At 44.7% G+C, this 17048-nt stretch overlaps 1 protein-coding gene across 1 annotated transcript; it reads left to right on the forward strand.

The window, feature by feature from the left end:
• The first annotated feature begins 1698 nt into the window (after positions 1–1698).
• Positions 1699–15642, forward strand: srp72 (signal recognition particle 72). Its single transcript, XM_080007673.1, has 19 exons — positions 1699–1798; positions 2602–2722; positions 3082–3205; positions 3406–3549; positions 3717–3828; positions 3903–3934; positions 5934–6058; positions 8480–8537; positions 9116–9247; positions 9335–9463; positions 9883–9955; positions 10035–10099; positions 13362–13457; positions 13547–13650; positions 13991–14068; positions 14555–14689; positions 14828–14865; positions 15013–15172; positions 15248–15642. Exons 1-19 carry the CDS (start codon positions 1702–1704, stop codon positions 15405–15407), a joined length of 1983 nt encoding a protein of 660 aa, XP_079863799.1. The 5' UTR covers positions 1699–1701; the 3' UTR covers positions 15408–15642.
• Positions 15643–17048: the final 1406 nt, after the last annotated feature.

Consider the following 17048-nt stretch of genomic DNA (forward strand, 5'->3'; position numbering starts at 1 on the left):
TTTAGTGTATACTGGCAGATTTCCTCATTGTGTGCAGTTAACGGTTTATTTTCTGTTCAATACATCACTATTTTATTTATTCATTTTTAACTAAACTGCTTCATTTCTTTACTATTATTTTGCCTTTTGTGTTGAAGCGCAGGGACATTGAAGCGTACCTTCAGGGATGAATGTAGTGTGTCTGTCTGTCCGTCTGTCTGTCTGTTTCTCTTTCTGTCTGTCTTTCTGTTTGTCTCTCTGTTTCTCTGTCTGTCTGTCTGTCTGTCTTTCTGTCTGTTTCTCTTTCTGTCCGTCTTTCTGTCTGTTTCTCTTTCTGTTTGTCTCTCTGTTTCTCGGTCCGTCTGTCTGTCTGTCTGTCTCTCTGTCTGTTTCTCTTTCTGTTTGTCTCTCTGTCTGTCTGTCTGTCTGTCTGTCTGTCTGTCTCCCTCTCTGTTTCTCTTTCTGTTTGTCTCTCTGTTTCCCTGTTTCTCTGTCTGTCTGTCTTTCTGTCTGTTTCTCTTTCTGTCTGTCTTTCTGTTTCTCTCTCTGTTTCTCTGTCCGTCTGTCTGTCTGTCTGTCTCCCTGTCCGTCTCTCTGTCTGTTTCTCTTTCTGTTTGTCTCTCTGTTTCTCTGTCTGTCTGTCTGTCTGTCTCTCTGTCTGTTTCTCTTTCTGTTTGTCTCTCTGTTTCTCTGTCCGTCTGTCTGTCTGTTTCTCTTTCTGTTTGTCTCTCTGTCTCTCTGTCTGTCTGTCTGTCTGTCTGTCTCCCTCTCTGTTTCTCTTTCTGTTTGTCTCTCTGTTTCCCTGTCTGTCTGTCTGTCTGTCTTTCTGTTTGTCTCTCTGTTTCTCTGTCTGTCTGTCTTTCTGTCTGTTTCTCTTTCTGTCTGTCTTTCTGTTTCTCTCTCTGTTTCTCTGTCCGTCTGTCTGTCTGTTTCTCTTTCTTTTTGTCTCTCTGTTTCGCTGTCCGTCTGTCTGTCTGTCTGTCTGTCTCCCTGTCCGTCTCTCTGTCTGTTTCTCTTTCTGTTTGTCTCTCTGTTTCTCTGTCCGTCTGTCTGTCTGTCTCTCTGTCTGTTTCTCTTTCTGTCTGTCTCTCTGTTTCTCTGTCCGTCTGTCTGTCTGTTTCTCTTTCTGTTTGTCTCTCTGTCCATCTGTATGTCTCTCTGTCTCTTTGTCTGTCTGTCTGTCTGTTTCTCTTTCTGTTTGTCTCGCTGTTTCTCTGTCCATATGTCTGTCTCTCTGTCTGTTTCTCTTTCTGTCTGTCTCTCTGTTTCTCTGTCTGTCTCTCTGTCTGTTTCTCTTTCTGTTTGTCTCTCTGTTTCTCTGTCTGTCTGTCTGTCTGTCTCTCTGTCTGTTTCTCTTTCTGTTTGTCTCTCTGTTTCTCTGTCTGTCTGTCTGTCTGTCTCTCTGTCTGTTTCTCTTTCTGTTTGTCTCTCTGTTTCTCTGTCCGTCTGTCTGCCTGTCTGTCTGTCTCTCTGTCTGTTTCTCTTTCTGTCTGTCTTTCTGTCTGTCTGTCTGTGTCTGTCCTGTTTTGTTTGTATTTTGTTTCCATTGAAATATTTATGAGTCTTCATAGATAAATGAAGGAGAAACGTATGGCGACGCCATTTCAAATAGTTTGTTTACATTTAATTTATTGTTGAATTTATTATTGAATAATTGTCGCTATTTCCGCTCAACTAAATAAAACAACCCGGAAGTAGAAGCCTTCCACTTCCGGCAGCAACATGGCGGCGGCTGGCTCCATGGCTTCTCTGTGGAGCGAGGCGAACCGCTGCGGCCAGAACGGGGACTTCGCGAGGGCCCTGAAAGCGCTGAACAAAAGTAGGATTTTAATCTACTGCTGTTAAAGCGGAAAAGAAACTGACTTCTGATCAATAATCTGCCAGGCTAGTTAGCTTAGCTCAGTTAGCCTTCTCTTCCAGTGGCTCAGACGGAACAGCTGGTAGCATTAGCATTAGCTACACAGCTAGCCTGTTAAGTTATTTGTCGAGCTGTAAAAACACTTTTAAATTAGATTTTATTGTGTGTGGTTCTCAGTGCTGTGTGCTCCAGAGCTGGATCCATCACACAGATTAATCTTTAATCGCTTAATTATCCGTGTCGTCGTGTCTGAGCAGTGACGTGTCTTTAACCACTCAGCCCACTTACATTCAATCAAGATTAAACGAGAACTCCACATGGTTTGTGTGGGGATGTTGAATGTCCGTTTTAAGATGTTATTTTACTACGAAACTTTATCTTTACTCAGAGGCTCATGTCGGTTGACCATTCTGATGTATTATATTCTTTACAAACAATACATGTACAGGTATTAATATCTGCACGATTTACTATTTTTTACAGCTTGTATGTTCAATACAAGCTGTAAAAAATTAACAATACAATATTTTTAAGACGGGTTTATTGATACACTTTTGAGTTTATTGTATATTGTCAATTCTTGACAATATGAATCGCAATTTCCACTCAAATTTTATTCTTGTTTCTATATTATAATAGCCTATTGGTTTGATGTGAGGAGCTGTAACACAGCAATATTGGGAGGTGGGGAGGAATAAAGTTTCTATTTATCTATATGTATTATTTATATATTTTTTCTATTTATCCATCATTCTCTGTTGCAGTTTTGCATGAAGTCAAGGATGACGCCACAGCCCTCCACTGTAAGATTGTTTGCCTCGTTCAAAATGGAAGCTTCAAAGAGGCACTGAATGTGATGAACAACTACTCCAAAGTGCTGGGCAGGTAGGTGTGAGCAGCCCAGTGTTTGGTTCTGATGGAAAGGCTTCACTCCCATCATGTTGTTCCAAGTCAGATTAAATCCAACTGCACTTTACTGTCCGGTTCCATTCTCCCTCAACGCCTTCATCGCACCTCATGGTGTTTCCTCCATTTACCCCACAATAGCAAATGTCTTCTATTTTACTTGTTTTGTATATATATTTGTATGCTTCACGTTTTTACCCAGTTTTATTAAAATGTATATTTTACCGTTTTTTTTTACAATTTTCTGGTTGTCTCTGTATACTTGCAGTTTTGTTGTGCTTATGACAATAAAAACCATACGATTCTTCAAACTTGTTATTTTTTTGTTTCTGCTGCAGTGACCTTGTTGTATTTGAGAAGGCCTACTGCGAGTACCGTCTGAACAGAGTGGAAAGCGCCCTGAAGACCATCGAAGGAGCTTCTGAACAGACAGACAAGCTGAAGGAGCTTTATGGCCAAGTGGTGAGAGAAAGAAATTAGAAATGTATTTGATGGATTGATCTCAAACCTAATGGGGGAAACACTGCAGTGTGATGAGGGAAACCTCGGCCCCAAAACACTGACCTCTCGGTTTTAGGCTAAATGTAAATCCTGCCACACCCTAAAAATAAAAGCTCCGGAATAAAAGCTAAGTTCTTTAAAAACCTTGTTGTTGTGTCCAGCTGTACAGACTGGAGCGCTACGAGGAGTGCAGGGCTGTGTACACGGATCTGATCCGGAACTCCCAGGACGAGTATGAGGATGAGAGGAAAACCAATCTGTCTGCTGTGGTGGCGGCCATGAGCCAGTGGGAGGAGTCTCCTCCGGTGAGCGACACCTCAGTGCTTTTCATCGTCGGTCATCTCTGCTGCTAGTGGTTACTGCTGCCATGTCGGAGAGCTGGAAATGACTCTTTCAAAGTACTGAGCGAGTATAGGGTGTAGAGTGTTCTCTGCGTTGTGGTCACTAATGTTTCTTATCATTTGAACCGCAGGACGACCTGGGTCTCCCCGAGACGACGTACGAGCTGTGCTACAACGCTGCCTGCACGCTGATCGGCCTGGGACGCTTCACCGAGGCTCTCAATAAATTACGACAAGCTGAAGGTCAATGTCCACTCCTCCTCCTCTGTGTCTCCTGCTTCCTGTCTTCAGCTCTAACATCCTGGTTTCTCTTGCAGAGCTTTGCCGTGTTTCCCTGGCAGAGGATTCTGTGAGTATCTGTTTGTTCTAAGAAAGGTAGAGGCCGTTGTTCTGTGTTCAGCAGTATCTCACAATTCAATTAAATATCCATTATATTGTGAGATGGCTAGTGATACGATTAGGGCATGGGGTAGGGTAGGGATTTTACACAAAATGAGAATTGCTGCCACTTTTCAGTTTACCATCTGGTGACAAATATTTCACAGAACAAATTCAATCTAATACAGAAACCAACTATTTAAATGTATTTCTCACTATGGTTGGATTTCATTTAAAAGGGGCCTATTATGAAAAACTCACTTGAAATTCTGTTTATTTCAGAAAACATGTTGTGAAATAAGCCGTTGAAATTTGCAGCCCTCATCTATGTCATTCAGGGCTTCAGTAGAATTAGAACCGCCTTCCATTTGAGAGTAACTGCACCCACGGTTGGAGCGCCACTGGACCCACTAGCATCAAAGCTAAGAGCTAATCATGGGAAGTGCTCTGTTGGCTGCAGAGACCAGCACAAATCCTTTAAAAGAAATACGGCTTACACCAACTGTTCATGACAACTGCAGACGAGGGAAATGTAAGTATTAATTCTGCTGGGTGTTTCTTTAGATAGACTGTAGGCTTGCGGCGTGCGATCCAAACAAAAACAATCAAATAGATGTATTTATTTTATTTGCAGACGTTTACATGAAACAAAAAAAGCCCCACCAGGTTACTGTAGTGTCCGGATGTGGTGTCGGCAACTGAAGTCGGAACAAACTTTTAAATGAGGCCTTGTAGATCTAATTTGAGGGAAGATTCAGCAATTTGATTGATTATTTCTCACCTCAAATTTGTTCGGAAACAGGTTTAGTCTACTGGTAAGGGGAAATCACGGAAAGTGTACAGACTAAAAACAACGGAACCCAGGGCAAAACTCGAACCCCATTGGCTCACAAAACCCAGAACCTGTACTCAAACTATGCCTGGACGATTGGACAAATATACTGTATCAGCAACTGGCAATTGGCTGACTCCATCAGCGGTTGTTTTGTCCTTTTATTTTGCTAATTTGATGACCTGTAAAACGCAAGTCAAGCGTGCGGGAATAGGAACTGCGCGGTGCCTCATCAACCACGCCCCGTTCCTCCCTGTCTGGAGGAATCCACAAAAAGAAGAAATAAATCACTGTAAACTGTGTTTCCAGGTCATTCTGAAACAGACTGACTTTCTTTCTTTCTTTAGTTTGGTTCAGATATTGGAGGAACAATGCGGGCTGCAGAGCGCACTCAGACACACTTGTTACCGAGACGGGCTTTCTCCAGGATAGTTTTACGATTCGATCCTTTTTTTTTTGTTTTGTTTTGCTGTCTTTTTAAAACGCTGAATTAAATGATTGTTTTAGCCGAACCTCCACATTTCGGCCGGTGAGACTCAGTTCTCCGTCCTGAGCCGTCTTTGCAAAGAAGCAAATTACTTATTTTTGGTCCTTTGGCTTGCCTGTGGCGTCCGGTTTAAAACCAAAATAATCCCATATAGGAACCGCGGAGGGAGAGGGCGACATGGAGGCATGGAGAGGCGCATCGGGGCGCCTGTGATCCACTCCCCGTTCCCCACGGCAAATATATTGACAAAGGCCAGTTGTTGGGCTGACGGTTCCTGGTAGTCAAAATTGACATATCAGCCAATCCTAGCTCAAACCACTGGCTCACAGAACAAGGGGCCTCCTTTATATTTAAAGCTACACGCACAGAAACAGCCAGTTTTGGAACAGGATGGTTTAGAGGCATGTTAGAATGGTTAGAATGAATCATCTGAGTGGTATTTTCAGCAAAAAACTTCAAAAACATATTTGGGGATCCTCAGAGACCTTTATTAACTTGTAGAAATTGAGCACAATAGGTCCTATTGAAGTCGAAATGGTTGGATAACTTCCAAAAAAATTAAAGATATCACGATTTTGTAATCAAAATTTAATTGATCCATGACAGTAAGGTAGTTGAGCTGGGATGATGTTGATCTTTGTCCTCTGGCAGGATGTGACGGAGGAGGACGTGGAGTCGGAGCTGGCTGTCATCCACTCTCAGATGGCCTATGTCATGCAGGTCCAGGGCCGGACAGAGGAGGCGCTGCAGCTCTACAACCAGGTCATCAAGCTCAAGTGAGTGGCTGCCAATGTAACAAGTACTTTAAGAGTCAAGCCGTCATGTCTTATGTGGATTACATCACAGGATCACAAGCCAGGTGTGGGCTCTGTAGTTCAACACCCCTGCTGTAGCCCTTGTGATGTTTCAGACTTTTTTGTTGAGCATCATATTGTTTTTGTACTTTACTTACATTACATTCGGGTGTCGGATCAATGCCGTCACGAGGATACACGGTATACACCGATCAGTCACAACATTAAACTAGAGACAGGTGAAGTGGATAACATGAATCATCTGGTTCCAATGGCACCTTTTAAGGGATGGGATATATAATATTCACTGTATACATTTTATATATATATATATATCATCATCATCAGGTCTCTTGCTCGGCGACGGGGGCGACTCCATGCGTAGAGCCAATCAGTTTCACAAATCTTCTCCATTTGGGTGGGTCCAGTGCTAGGGACTCGGCTTCAACAAGCGACAGGTACATTTGGTGTAGGTCCCTAGTGACGGCATCAATCCATCGGGTGCGGGGGGCACCGCAGGGGCGTTTCCAGCCGGCAGCTTTAGGTTGGAAGTGGAGGATAGAGTGAGTAAGGTGATCCAAGGGGAGCTTTTTGACATGGCCAGACCAGCGCATCCGACGCTGTGCTACCAGGTGGGACGCAGGGGGCTGGTGGGTGCGTTCCCGCAGCATGATGTTGGAAACCCTATCTTGCCATTTTATCCCCTCTATTGAGCGCAGTGCTCTTGTTTAGAGGCCAGGTTTGTGCTCCGTAGAGGAGGATGGAGAGGACTGAGGTGTTATAAATCCTTAGTTTGGTTGCTCTTGATATGGAGTGGTGTCTCCACAGCGGCTTCCAAAGTGTTTTCATGGCACTGGCTGCCAGGGCACGTCTCCGGTTTATTTCTGGTGAAATGTTGCCATCGTTGGTGATGATGGACCCGAGGTAGGTGAAGGAGGTCACAAACTCAACCTCCTCTCCACTGATATGCAGCGGAGGGGGGGGCGGCACCTCCAATGTGCATTAATTTTGTTTTGGGCCAGCTGACCTTCAGACCCAGTTTGGCTTCCTCTTGGTAGGTTTCCAAGGCTTCTTTTAGCTGGTCAAGAGTGGAGCATAATAGTGTGGTGTCGTCCGCGTATTCCAGATCTGTGAGGGTGTAACTGCCTAGTTTAACCCCAGGAATAAGTGCACATATCCGTTCCATCAGGGGGTCGATGATGCAGTTAAAAAGGTCTGGTGCAGCTGTGGTGCATGTGGCAACACAGAAGGGATGTCGGAGATTGATTGTTCGTGAGTCAGGGGCGTGCAAGGGTCGATACCAAGGGTCAGTCCGGCTATTTCTGATTGGTTTCGTAACAAGGAGAGGTTCTCTGGAGTAGGTTGTTAGCCCACTGCCAGATAGCCAGCTGGGGAGGACTGCCCCCTTTAGGGCCTGCTGGCCTGCCTTGAACCATTCTTCGTCCGGCCCCTCGCCTGAGACCAGTTTGCCATGGGAAACCCTACCAGGAGCACAAGGCTCCAGACAACATAGCTCCCAGGGGTCACGGGGATGCACAAACCTCTCCACCACGGTAAGGGGATGGTTCAGAGAGCTCTCTCTCTCTCTCTCTCTCTTCTTCTTCTCTCTCTCTCTCTCTCAATCTCTCTCTCTCTCTCTCTCATCTCTCTCTCTTCTCTCTCTCTCTCTCTCTCTCTCTCTCTCTCTCTCTCTCTCTCTCTCTCTCTCTCTCTCTCTCTCTCTCTCTCTCTCTCTCTCTCTCTCTCTCTCTCTCTCTCTCTCTCTCTCTCTCTCTCTCTCTCTCTCTCTCTCTCTCTCTGGGAACCATCCCCTTACCGTGGTGAAGAGGTTTGTGCATCCCCGTGACCCTGGGAGCTATGTTGTCTGGAGCCTTGTGCTATATATATAGTGTTTTATATTATTCTATGAGGCAGCAAGTGAAGAGCAGCGTAAGGATCTGAGTCACTTTGACAAGGAGCACATTGTGATGCTGGACGACTGGGTCAGAGCATCTACAAAAGCACAGGTATTGTGGGCTGTTCCCGCTGTGCAGTGGTTACTACCTACCAAAAGTGTCCAAGGAAGGATGACCGTTGAACCGGCCCCCCCCCCCACCTTGCAGGACTTAAAGGATCTGCTGCTAACGTCTTGGTGCCAGATACCACAGGACGCCTTCAGAATCTGGTGGAGTCACTGCCTTCACCTCACAGCTGTTTTGAGGACACGATGGGGAGCTACACAGTATTAGCGTTATTAGTGGTGCTTTAATGTTGTCGCTGATGGGTGTATAGTAGTATATATAAAAAAAAATATATTTTTATTTTTTTTTAACAATGACGTCCATTTGAGTCTGGTCTTGCTGTGATGTAACGTGTACTGGATGAACGACAGGAGCCGTCTCTGACGCCGCGTTTCACTTTCAGGCCATCGGACGTTGGGCTGCTTGCAGTCACTGCCAATAACATCATCACCATAAACAAGGTGGGTGTACTGTACACAGTAATTTATGCAAATTGAACCAATCTGCAAGATTTGCGAGAGCTTAAAATTTTGCAAAATTGTCGCTTTTCAACATCAAACGTCCAAACCAGCGGACATTAAATTAACCTTAATGTGGCTGGTTCGTCTTGAGAAGACGCATCCTACGACACATCGTCACAGAACTGGTTGTATTTGGATACTGTATTTGTATTTGGATGTAACTCATTACATTACATTTCATTTAGCAGACGCTTTTACAATTTTTACTTACGCTTTTACTTACAATTGTTCAATCACTGACGGATGCAGCCATCTGAGGGGTTAAGTGTCTTGCTCAAGGACACTACAGCATGCTAGCAGGAGGAGCCTGGGATCCAACCAGCAACCTTTAGATCACTAGACCACCAGCTTTCTTTTTCTTTAACTTCCTGTCATTGTACTGAAAAATTCAAAGGTTTCCTTATCTGATTACAAATATTGAGGAAAATCTGCAAGCATTTCTGGTTTCATCAAATCCTGGAAGAACTGATGCAGAACGGTTGGTACAGTGTCAAATGAGATGTTTGTTTCTGCTCCAGGACCAAAACGTGTTTGACTCCAAGAAGAAGGTGAAGCTGACAAGCAGCGACGGCGTCGAGCACAAGCTGAACAGGAAGCAGCTGCAGGAGATCGAGTTCAACAAGGCTCTGCTGGCCATGTACACCAACCAGGTGGGGCTTTGACTCCCTGAGCAAGGCACTTGCGCTGCCCTTCAGTGCCTTTCCTTCTCCTGACTAATCAAGTGGTTTATGTTCCAGGCGGAGCAGTGTAGGAAGTTCTCGGCCAACCTGCTGAGCCAGAACCCGGGACACCCGAAACCCGTCTTGATCCAGGTCGCTCAGCTGTGTCGGGAGAAGCAGCACAGCAGGGCCATAGAGCTGCTGCAGGTAGATACTGCTACATAGAGCTGCTGCAGGTAGATACTGCTACATAGAGCTGCTGCAGGTAGATACTGCTAGGAAGTTCTCGGCCAACCTGCTGAGCCAGAACCCGGGACACCCGAAACCCGTCTTGATCCAGGTCGCTCAGCTGTCGGGAGAAGCAGCACAGCAGGGCCATAGAGCTGCTGCAGGTAGATACCGCTACATAGAGCTGCTGCCGGGAGGTACCGCTACATAGAGCTGCCACAGGTAGGTACCACTACATAGAGCTGCAGCAGGTAGATACCACTACATAGAGCTGCCGCAGGTAGATACCGCTACATAGAGCTGCCGCAGGTAGATACCGCTACATAGAGCTGCCGCCGGTAGATACCGTTCAATAGAGCAATGACCCCACATAACTGTTTATACTTGGTCCTTTGAAGCTCTTCTCAGATCAGCATCCAGAGAGCACCGCCGACATCAAGCTGACGATGGCTCAGCTCTACCTGACGCAAGGTACTGCTCCTCCTCTTCATTACTCTGAACCCGCTGCTCTGTCCTGAACACACTGATGAAGGTTCCTCCTCTTCCTCAGGTCACGTCACCAAAGCCTGCGACACACTGAGGGCCGTCGAAGATTTCAAGCACAAAGAAGGAATGGTAGGTTTCCATGGTTACCGCTTCATTCAGTTTGACCTCGAGGTTTAAATACATTAGCAGACCTACCACCCTGCACGCATTTTGTGTACCAACTACACAATTTGAGATATATATATATATATATATATATATATATATATATAGTAATTTTATCAACAATCAATCCAAAACAATAGCATACATTTATTGTGTATTTAAACTACATCCCTGGGATTGGAGCAGACCTATGACCTGTGGTTCTGTAACCCCTCCCTCTCCTCTCTCTCACTCAACATCCACTGATATGCAGCAGCACTGAGCTACTTTATCCACACAGGTGCAAGCTGCAGTGAGTGCTCAAATGAGTTAGAATAAAGCACTAAAATGTGACATAATGTTAACATATGAAAGTGAGATGCACCGATTGATCAGCTGGTTTTCAGCTTGATCATGGTCAGATATATTGTCAGGTTCTGTGCCGGTCAAATTGATATGGCCGATACAGTGCTCGTGTACTCGTAAAAATGTTCCAATACTCAAGCCTGATACCAACGTCATGTACGTAGTTGCGTCGTTAGAATATGGAAAATGTCGCTGTTTGGAGGTACTTCAAGGTAAACGAAGAAGATTAGATAAATGACTCATCTATCCCCTGACAATATGCTAAAACTGTTCAGACTGTTTCTGCTGCTGTGACTGCAGCGTCTGCTCTGGTCCTGATGAAACGTTTCACTCTCTTTTGAGACTCGGTTGTTGATGAGTCACTCAGTAAAACGAGTCGCTCCATTTGATTCAGTTGGTTTAATGCACGGTGAGTGAAGGACGACTTCTACTGAACCAGAGTGAGAAGGGTCAGCCATTTATTTTATTTATTCATTTATTTATTTTATAATGAAAGAGACTTTGATTTGAAGTTTGAACTGGACATTTCTATCTTCGTTCTATGTTGTGTCCAGTTCCAGGTTAAATTCTACTGAAACTTGGTGACATTCCCACGTTCTATTTCACTGGAACTCAGTGACAGTTTCATGTTCTAGTATTGTTCCATAGTGAATAATAAACAGTGTCAAAATCAGCAATCTCACTATTGTGGTACAGTGTAATCCGTAAGTGCAGATGTCCTATCACGTGATCTGATCACATGACGTATTTGTCATTAACGTACAGCAGATCAGAAATGCGAATCTGCAGGTCAGATGTAAAAAAGTAATCTCAAATTGGAATCTGCAAGAAAATGGCAATTGGTGCATCTCTAGTTGGTAAACATGTTGGTAACTTTACCAGATAATGCATTTCAAGGGGTATATGCGAATGAGATGAATTAGTATAGTGTATATAGTTAGCTCTAGTAGCTGGCATACAATGAGATTATCCTACGGTGTGAATAACTGATGGGGTCATTTAGCTGCAGTAACCAAGGCCACGCCCTGTTACACTGTTGTGCTACTTACAGTATTTTCCCATGGTTGCCAGGTCTGCATGAGTGTGTAGTTGTACTCAGTAAACCTACAATATACAAAATGTGTATAAAACACAGTTTATATCTATGAATATGTTGAATCATCTGATACCGGATTCATATGTACAGGTACATCTCATAAAATTAGAATATCATGAAAAAGTTCAATATTTCGTCAATCATTTCAGAAAGTGAAACCCATATATTATATAGATTCATTACACATAGAGTGAACTATTTCAAGCCTTTTATTTCTTTAAATGTTGATTGTGGCTTTAGATAATGAAAAGCCAAAATTCAGTGTCTCCGAAAATTAGAATATTGTGAAAAAGTTCAATATTGGAAAGACATGGTATCACACCCTCATCAGCTAATGAACTCCCAAGCACCTGCAAAGGTTTCCTGAGCCTTGAAATGCTCTCTCAGTCTGGCTCAGGAGGCCACAGAAGGCTACAGATTCCAGAAGACAGTCATTGACACTCTCCACGAGGAGGCTGAGCCACTAAAGGTCATTGCTGAAGAAGCTGCTTGTTCACTGAGCGCTGTATCCAAGCATGTTCATAGAAAGTTGAGCGGTAGGAAAAGGGATAACCACAGCCTCCAGAGGATCGTCAAGCTAAATCCATTCAAGAATTTGGGGGAGCTTGACAAGCGGTGAGCTGAGGCTGGAGTCAGTGCATCATGAGCCACTACGCACAGACCGGCCCGAGGCCCGGGCTGCAAATGTGGCGTTCCTCGTGTCAAGCCACTCCTGAAGCAGAGACCATGTCAGAAGCCTCTTACCTGGGCTGTGGAAAACAAGAACTGGAATGTTGCTCAGTCCAACGTCCTCTTTTCAGATGAAAGTACATTTTGCAAGTCATTTGGAAATCAAGGTCCCAAAGTCTGGAGGAAAAGTGGAGAGGCACAGAATCCACATGGCTTGAAGTCCAGTGTGACGTTTCCATAGCCGGTGATGATTTGGGCCGCCATGTCATCTGCTGGTGTTGGTCCACTGTGTTTTCTCAAGTGCACAGTCAACACAGCCATCTAGCAGGACCTTTTAGAGCACTTCATGCTTCCTACTGCTGACAAGCTGGATGGAGATGCTGATTTAATTTTCACCTGCCCAAACTGCCCAAGGTACCAAAAGCTGGTTCCATGACCGTGGTGTCACTGTGCTTGACTGGCCGGCAGACTGGCCTGATCTGAAGCCCATAGCGAATCTATGGAGTATTGTCAAGAGGAAGATGAGAGACACCAGACCCAACAACGCAGATGACCTGAAGGCTGCTCTCAAAGCAACCTGGGCTCCATGACACCTGAGCAGTGCCACAGGCTGACGGCCTCCACGCCACACCGCCTCCATGCAGTCATTCAAGCAGAAGGAGGCACAACCAAGTACTGAGTGCATAGAAATGAATATACTTATCAATTTCTGTTTAAAATATCCTTTTTTTTATTGATCTTATGTAATATTCTCATTTTGTGAGACAGAATTTTGGCTTTTCATTATCTAAAGCCACAATCATCAAAATTTCAAGAAATAAAGGCTTGAAATATTTCACTCTGTGTAATCTATATAATATATGGGTTTCACTTTCTGAAATCAGTGACAAAAAATATTGAATTTTTTCATGATATTCAAATTTTATGAGATGTACCTGTACATATTATTCACTCGTTCATTCAGACCTTACAGCAGCGTTTCTTTGAAGCGGGGTATGGGTGAGGAAACTGTAGATAATGACTTGGTAATGTTTCCAAAACTAAAACTTTAAAATGCAGTTCTGAGCTGCAGGTTGAGTGAACTCAAATAAAAAACAAACACGATCCAAACTCCAGATTTCAGCTCTGGTGATGATGTACAGCCACGAGGAAGACATCGACAGCGCCATCGACGTCTTCACTCAAGCCATTCAGTTCTACCAGGACAAGCAGGTGGGTGGCGGCCATATTGTCTGACCTCACAGACAACACAGGACATCAACTGTGAAATAAATGTTGAAATAAAGTGTTGGTCCCTTCAGCCTGGATCCAACACACACCTGAACCTGGTAAGAGAAGCAGCAAACTTCAAACTGAAGCACGGACGCAAGAAGGAAGCCATCAGCGACCTGGAGCAGCTGTGGAAGTGAGTGTCCCTGCTCTTCAAAGTCAAAGTCCTGTTGCTTTCATCTCATGGAGAGGTGGGGCTGGCTTTCTGATGTTGAATCTGCAGTTTTCTAAAATGACCTAAAACTCAACTATGGTTAACGCTAGAAATGCATATGTTCAATGAAAATAATGGAGAAACCATGATTTATGATCTTGTGTTTTGATGGCAATATTGATGTTTGAAAAATAAAGTAAGACAACAATGATCCTGTGCTTTCTAGGGTTCAGAGGAGTGACAGGAAGTAAAGTAAAAATTGACTGTGAGTGGAAGCTGCTTCCTGTTGTGTAGAGGTTTGAAGCAGCAGTGTTTGTTTCAGGCAGAACACCAACGACGTGCACACGCTGGCACAGCTCATCTCAGCCTACTCTCTGGTCAACACAGACAAGGCAAAGTCGTATCCTTCCTTCTACCCCATGTGACACAGACAGGAAGTGACATCACACTGATGTTTAGTGGGAATTCACTTTCATGTCGTATTCAGGTCACAAAGCCAAAAAAAAAAGGTATTTTTAAAGGATTATTACACTACTTAGTGAATTTATACCTCATGTCTAGTTGAAGAGCTTCCACTGAGGAAGGACGTTTGGGACGTTTTGGACGTGTGGAACGTTGACGTGGTTCATCTCGTCTTCATTCTAGTTCCATATAGCGTCACGAGGTGGGAGCCACCAGTTATCAGCAGTGTCATTGATGAGGAACTGAAACCAGGAAAAGTTATTGAGCGGCTGCTGCTGCTGACCAATCAGATCGCAGGGTTCCATTTAAAAAAATAAATAAATAAATAAATAAATAAATCAACTAAGATGATGAGGATAGCTCTATTCTGTAACATGTGTCCATCCCATAATATTACTGACCATGATCCTGAGCACACCTGCAGCCTGAGCAAGCACCTCCCCTCCCCCGACACCATGGCCTTCAACCTGGACGTGGACGAGCTGGAGAACTCTCACGGAGCCACCTTCATCAGGAAGAAGGTCAAGGTCACCGGGGAGAACCTGCCCAAGGAGCAAGGGTACGCGCCCGGGTACCGGGAGGGTACTGGAGGGTACCGGGAGGGTAGCGGGCGGGTACCGGGAGAGTAGCGGGAGGGTACTGGGAGTACTTTATATATGATGTACAACTGTACCACAGTACTCTCTCTATTTTTCAGACAAGCTGATGTGAAGAAGAAAAGGAAAAAGAAAAAAGGTTTGTTGTTGTTGTTGTTCCTGTTGAGTGTGGAGCTCACAGTGGAAATGAACCTTTATGACAATGAATCATTGAATTGAGTCGAGTGTAGAGGACGTTTTGACAGGTTCTTCTTTGTTGATATTTAAGAAAGGTTTGATTCCTCAGGGAAGCTGCCCAAGAACCTGGACCCCCAGGCCAGCCCAGACCCCGAGCGCTGGCTCCCCATGAAGGAGCGCTCGTACTACCGAGGGAGGAAGAAGAGCAAGAAGAAGGAGGCGGTGGGGAAGGGCACGCAGGGAGCCACCGCAGGGGGCGCCAGCGACCTGTGAGTAGAGCTGGACATACAGGGATGGTGGACAGACAGACATGTGTATGAAACTGTCTCTCCCCCTCCTCCCAGGGATGCCAGTAAGATGGCGAGCCCCCCCACCTCGCCCCGTCCAGGCTCCGCCTCCGGCAGCGGCGTCCTTCCCCCCCGACAGCAGAAACCGGCGGCCTCCGGAGCCACGCGCAAGAAGGCACCACAGAAGAAGAAGAAGGGGGGGAAGGGGGGGTGGTAGAGGGAGGGAGCAGAGAGGATGCTGGGACATGTTGTTTTGCGGTTAATAAGGTGATGTATGATGAATAAACCCAACGCTCGGATTTAAATCTATTTTAGTAAAAACTCTGGAGGAGCTTTTCTGTTGAAATGTTTTATTTAAATCAAACTCCCTGCGTTGCTGTAAACGACACATTATCTGTTGTTCAGGACATTTGTCTGGAAAGTTCAGTCTTAATTAAACAGCTTTGACCACAGACATGTCATCTGCCTTCCGTTGACTTTATGCTTACATTTTGTGTGTACATGTGTGTTTGTGTACGTGTGTGTATATATTTATAAGTGTGTTTTTACTGTATGTGTATATGTATGTATACAGTACTCACAAAAAGTTAGGGATATTCGGCTTTCGGATGAAATTTCAGGATGAAGCTAAAATGCACTATAACCTTTCCAGGTGAACTTCATTTGACCTTCTCTAAACTTTTGAATGCACCTGTACAACTGTTCAGTGTTTCAGTACTTTTTGCACAACTTGCTGTTCTCTAACAACGGGTGTTTGTTTGATCAATAAATCGACCAATGAGTGTCCTGGTTGAGTTAGAGTTAGAGTTGGTATTGAAACAGTCCTCTTCATCATGCTGTTCACATGTTGACATCATGAGACCAAGACCACACCTAAACTGATCAACAGCACCTCGCCTTGTGAGGCTTCAAACAGGATGTTGTCAGAGGGAAGTGGCCACTGAGCTTAGAGTGTCACAGTGTCATCAGCAGGTTGCAACAGAGATACAGAGACTGGAAGAGTCACAGAAAGACATAGAAGTGGACGTCCTTTGGCCACATCCGACACTGATGAGCGCTTCATTGTGAACAGTGCCCTGAGGAACCGCATGATGATGCCACTCAACTCCAGACACATTTAAGGGAGGTGAGAGGCACCAACAATGAACAGTTGGACATGTGCATTCAAAAGTTGAGAGAAGGTCAAATTAAGTTCACCTGTAAAGGTTATAGTGCATTTTATCGTCATCCTGAAATTTCACCCGAAAGCCCAATTATCCCTAACTTTGAGTAGTGTGTATATATATATATATATATACACACACACACACACACAGTATATGTGGGTCAGGGTTAGACTACACACTATAGATACAACCCAGGTGCCTCAATGCACTGAGCCAGACGTGTAAATGCCGCCGCCATCTTGGAGAGGTGTTGAGTGCGGCACTGAATGCACTTAAATAACAGAATATTCAGGTCATTTTTGTGACATTTCCTCCAAATGACACATGAATGGTTCTGATGAATCGATGACATCCACTCAGCTGCTCGTCCACCACAGATGACGTATCATGACAGCTTTCAGCAGCCTATCAGGTAAATACACATAAAAACAAAGTAATGAGTCAAAGTTCAAATGAAAAGTGAAGAATCCAAATGTTAGGGTTTAAATATCTGCTGACTGCTGGACTCGGTGCAGCAGAATCCGGAAGAGAGACAACTGACGGGGCGTGGTCTACCAGCAACTGGTCACACTCACCGGTTGAACCACACCCACCTTCAGAGCGTTTAGGGGGGGGCGGGGCTTCAAACAAGAAGAGGAGGAGGAGGAACAAGGTGTCACTTCCTGTTTGCAGGTGCTAATCGTCACCTCCTG

This window comes from Zeus faber (assembly GCF_960531495.2).
Source record: "Zeus faber genome assembly, chromosome: 10".
NCBI lineage: Eukaryota > Metazoa > Chordata > Actinopteri > Zeiformes > Zeidae > Zeus > Zeus faber.

Bases quoted from the DNA above. Each gene is read 5' to 3' on its own strand.
- srp72 (XM_080007673.1), top strand. From the start codon at position 1,702: ATGGCGGCGGCTGGCTCCATGGCTTCTCTGTGGAGCGAGGCGAACCGC. The intron at 3,935-5,933 runs GTGAGTATCTGT...GTCCTCTGGCAG, and splicing joins TTTCCCTGGCAGAGGATTCT to GATGTGACGGAGGAGGACGT. The intron at 9,248-9,334 runs GTGGGGCTTTGA...TTTATGTTCCAG, and splicing joins TGGCCATGTACACCAACCAG to GCGGAGCAGTGTAGGAAGTT.